This window comes from Aplysia californica, unplaced genomic scaffold, assembly GCF_000002075.1.
Source record: "Aplysia californica isolate F4 #8 unplaced genomic scaffold, AplCal3.0 scaffold00817, whole genome shotgun sequence".
NCBI classification, from domain to species: domain Eukaryota; kingdom Metazoa; phylum Mollusca; class Gastropoda; order Aplysiida; family Aplysiidae; genus Aplysia; species Aplysia californica.
Window position 1 is genome coordinate 81,895 of NW_004798087.1, and position 2,379 is coordinate 84,273.

Genomic DNA, 2,379 nt, shown 5'->3' on the forward strand with positions numbered 1-2,379 from the left:
GTATGTATGTATGTATGTATGTATGTATGTATGTATGTATGTATGTATGTATGTACATATGTACGTATGTATGTACTTATTATGTATGTGTGTGTGCGTTCATGCATGCGTGCGTGCACAATTTATGTTAAATATCCGATGTGCTGCACCAATGTATGTAATTGCCGAGCCTTATGTTAAAATGCGTGGATGTATTTGCCGAAGGCCTTTCAAATCAATAACTCATGTTTTTTTTAAATCTTTACTCCGTCAGTTTGGTCAGATGACGGCGGTGGACCATCTGTGTGTGGGCGTGCCGGAACAAGAATGCTTCGGGCTGCTGGGTCAGAATGGCGCGGGAAAGACGACGACCTTCAAGATGCTCACTGGCCAGGAGATGGTCTCCGGGGGCAACGCCTACGTCAAGACTTACGACATCAAGGACAACATCAAGAAGGTCAGCCGAAGGTCAAGGTCAATTGATTAGAAGGGGTGCAGATTGGTCAAATTCTTCTCTACTTTCCTTCCTCTGTAACTTGTGGTGTATTTGTTTTATTTTGTTTTAGTAAGAGTTTTAAAGCACCTGTAACACAAATAGGTCATATAAATGAAGATTAAAGGTGTTACCAGACAATAGCATATGAAGAAAAGAAGAAGGAGGGATAAGAACAATAGACGTTTGATAGGAAAGACGGAACAAACCACACACAGAGCATCCGCCAACAAGTGCTGTGCGATTTGAGGAAACAAAAAATCCGTCGACGCTTCGAAGCGTGAGCTCACTATTCATGCTATTCGAATACCTCTGTCGAATGTCTTTTTCTTGTATATGATAGGCCCAGACCTAACCTCCGCTTTTCAACATTCACGAACTATTCACAGTACCTTCGAATGGTTTTTTTCTTATATATGATAAGCCCAGCTTTAACTTCCGCTATTCGAAGCGCCGTCGAAATTCGAAGCGCCGTCGAATTCTTATATACGATAAGCCCAGACCTAACATCCGCTTTTCGGAGCATCGTCGAACTGTTTTTCTCTATACGATAAGTCCATCACTTTCACTGCGCCAGTCACTGAGTGCCCGTATGCCGTTGTCGCAGGCAGTGTAGTGTGATGACATGACGTCACCGTTCATAGCGCTTCGAATTTCAAATAGCCTAGGGAGAGGGGAGGCTATTGCGACAGCTAACTTCACGAGAAAAAAACGAACAATCGCTGTGCTTCAAGAGCCATCTGCCCTTGCTTGAGCTATGATATTCTCTAGAGGTCTCTAGAGGAATATCTTATAACTCTTGTTGGCTCCTCTAATCACTCTGTCTCGTAACCATCAAACAGAGTGTTTCAGTATATTTATCTCAATGATTTTAGACTTAATGTGCTCCAATTTTACTACGTTCGAGAAAAATGAGATGAAAATCCATTATCTGTTTTTAAAAAAATAAAATCATGTGGCATTCGAATTGCTGTGGATAGTGTAAAAATCATGAATGTCGAATAGCAAAGTCGAATGGGTACAGCCCTACCGTCAACCACCCCTGTCATATGCTGAGAACGAATACCTTGTGGTCAAAATCATCTCCATTTCTTCTCCTGTAACCTGTGGTATCAATATATATATATTATATTTGTGAAAGTTCGTCACTTTCGCAGCCTAAAACTTCCCTACCACTGAACTTTCGAATTTGACCAAATTAATGGTGGTTCAGAATCATTTAAAGAATGCACAGTTTTATTGAGGAGCCTGAAGTCACTGTAGTTTAATTTTCAGTTTTTCACTAGTTTCGCTTAGATCTAATCTTGTGAAAGTCCGTCTTCTAAGACGCGATTGTAAACAAGTAAAATTTCCGTTCACTAGCCGTGCACACCTTTGAAATTCTGGAGTGTACAACAACGAAAGCGGAACAGAGAATCAATCTATACATCTCTATATCTAGACCTTGTAATTTTTTGCATCTCTCAAGATTTATTGCTCCATTCAAGTAGAGTCTAAATATAGTAGGCCAATGACTTTCAGTTGATGTTAATGCAGTGATCATTCCTTTCTTCGAAAAGGGGTCCAGCTAGTATTTGATAATGGTAAAGTTTGACCCCCCCCCCACCCACCCATTTCAACTGTTTGACCTAGTGCACAACAATATCTAAGGTCACAATGGGGTTCTGAGTGGGATGACACTTAAAATCACACAGCAAAATGGGGGCAGGGTGTGGAGTGGCTCTTCCCAGTACAGACTTTGTCAAGTTGACTTCAGCATTTCTATTTACTTCATTACATGTCTGTGTCTCTTGCATAGTATTACCCTTGGGTACTCATTTCATTACATTACCATATTCAGTACAGTGCCATTTTCTTCAACGTACATTACATTTCCATATTCACTAGGCTACATTATCTGTTAATAA

General features: G+C 40.5%; 1 protein-coding gene across 1 annotated transcript in view; it reads left to right on the top strand.

The window, feature by feature from the left end:
* Positions 1-436, top strand: part of LOC101856696 (ATP-binding cassette sub-family A member 3) — a gene marked incomplete at its 3' end in the record, with an annotated part of 42,928 nt that extends 42,492 nt beyond the window's left edge. The window contains 1 exon segment of the mRNA XM_013088823.2: positions 254-436. Coding sequence (XP_012944277.1) covers positions 254-436 — 183 coding nt within the window.
* Positions 437-2,379: the final 1,943 nt, after the last annotated feature.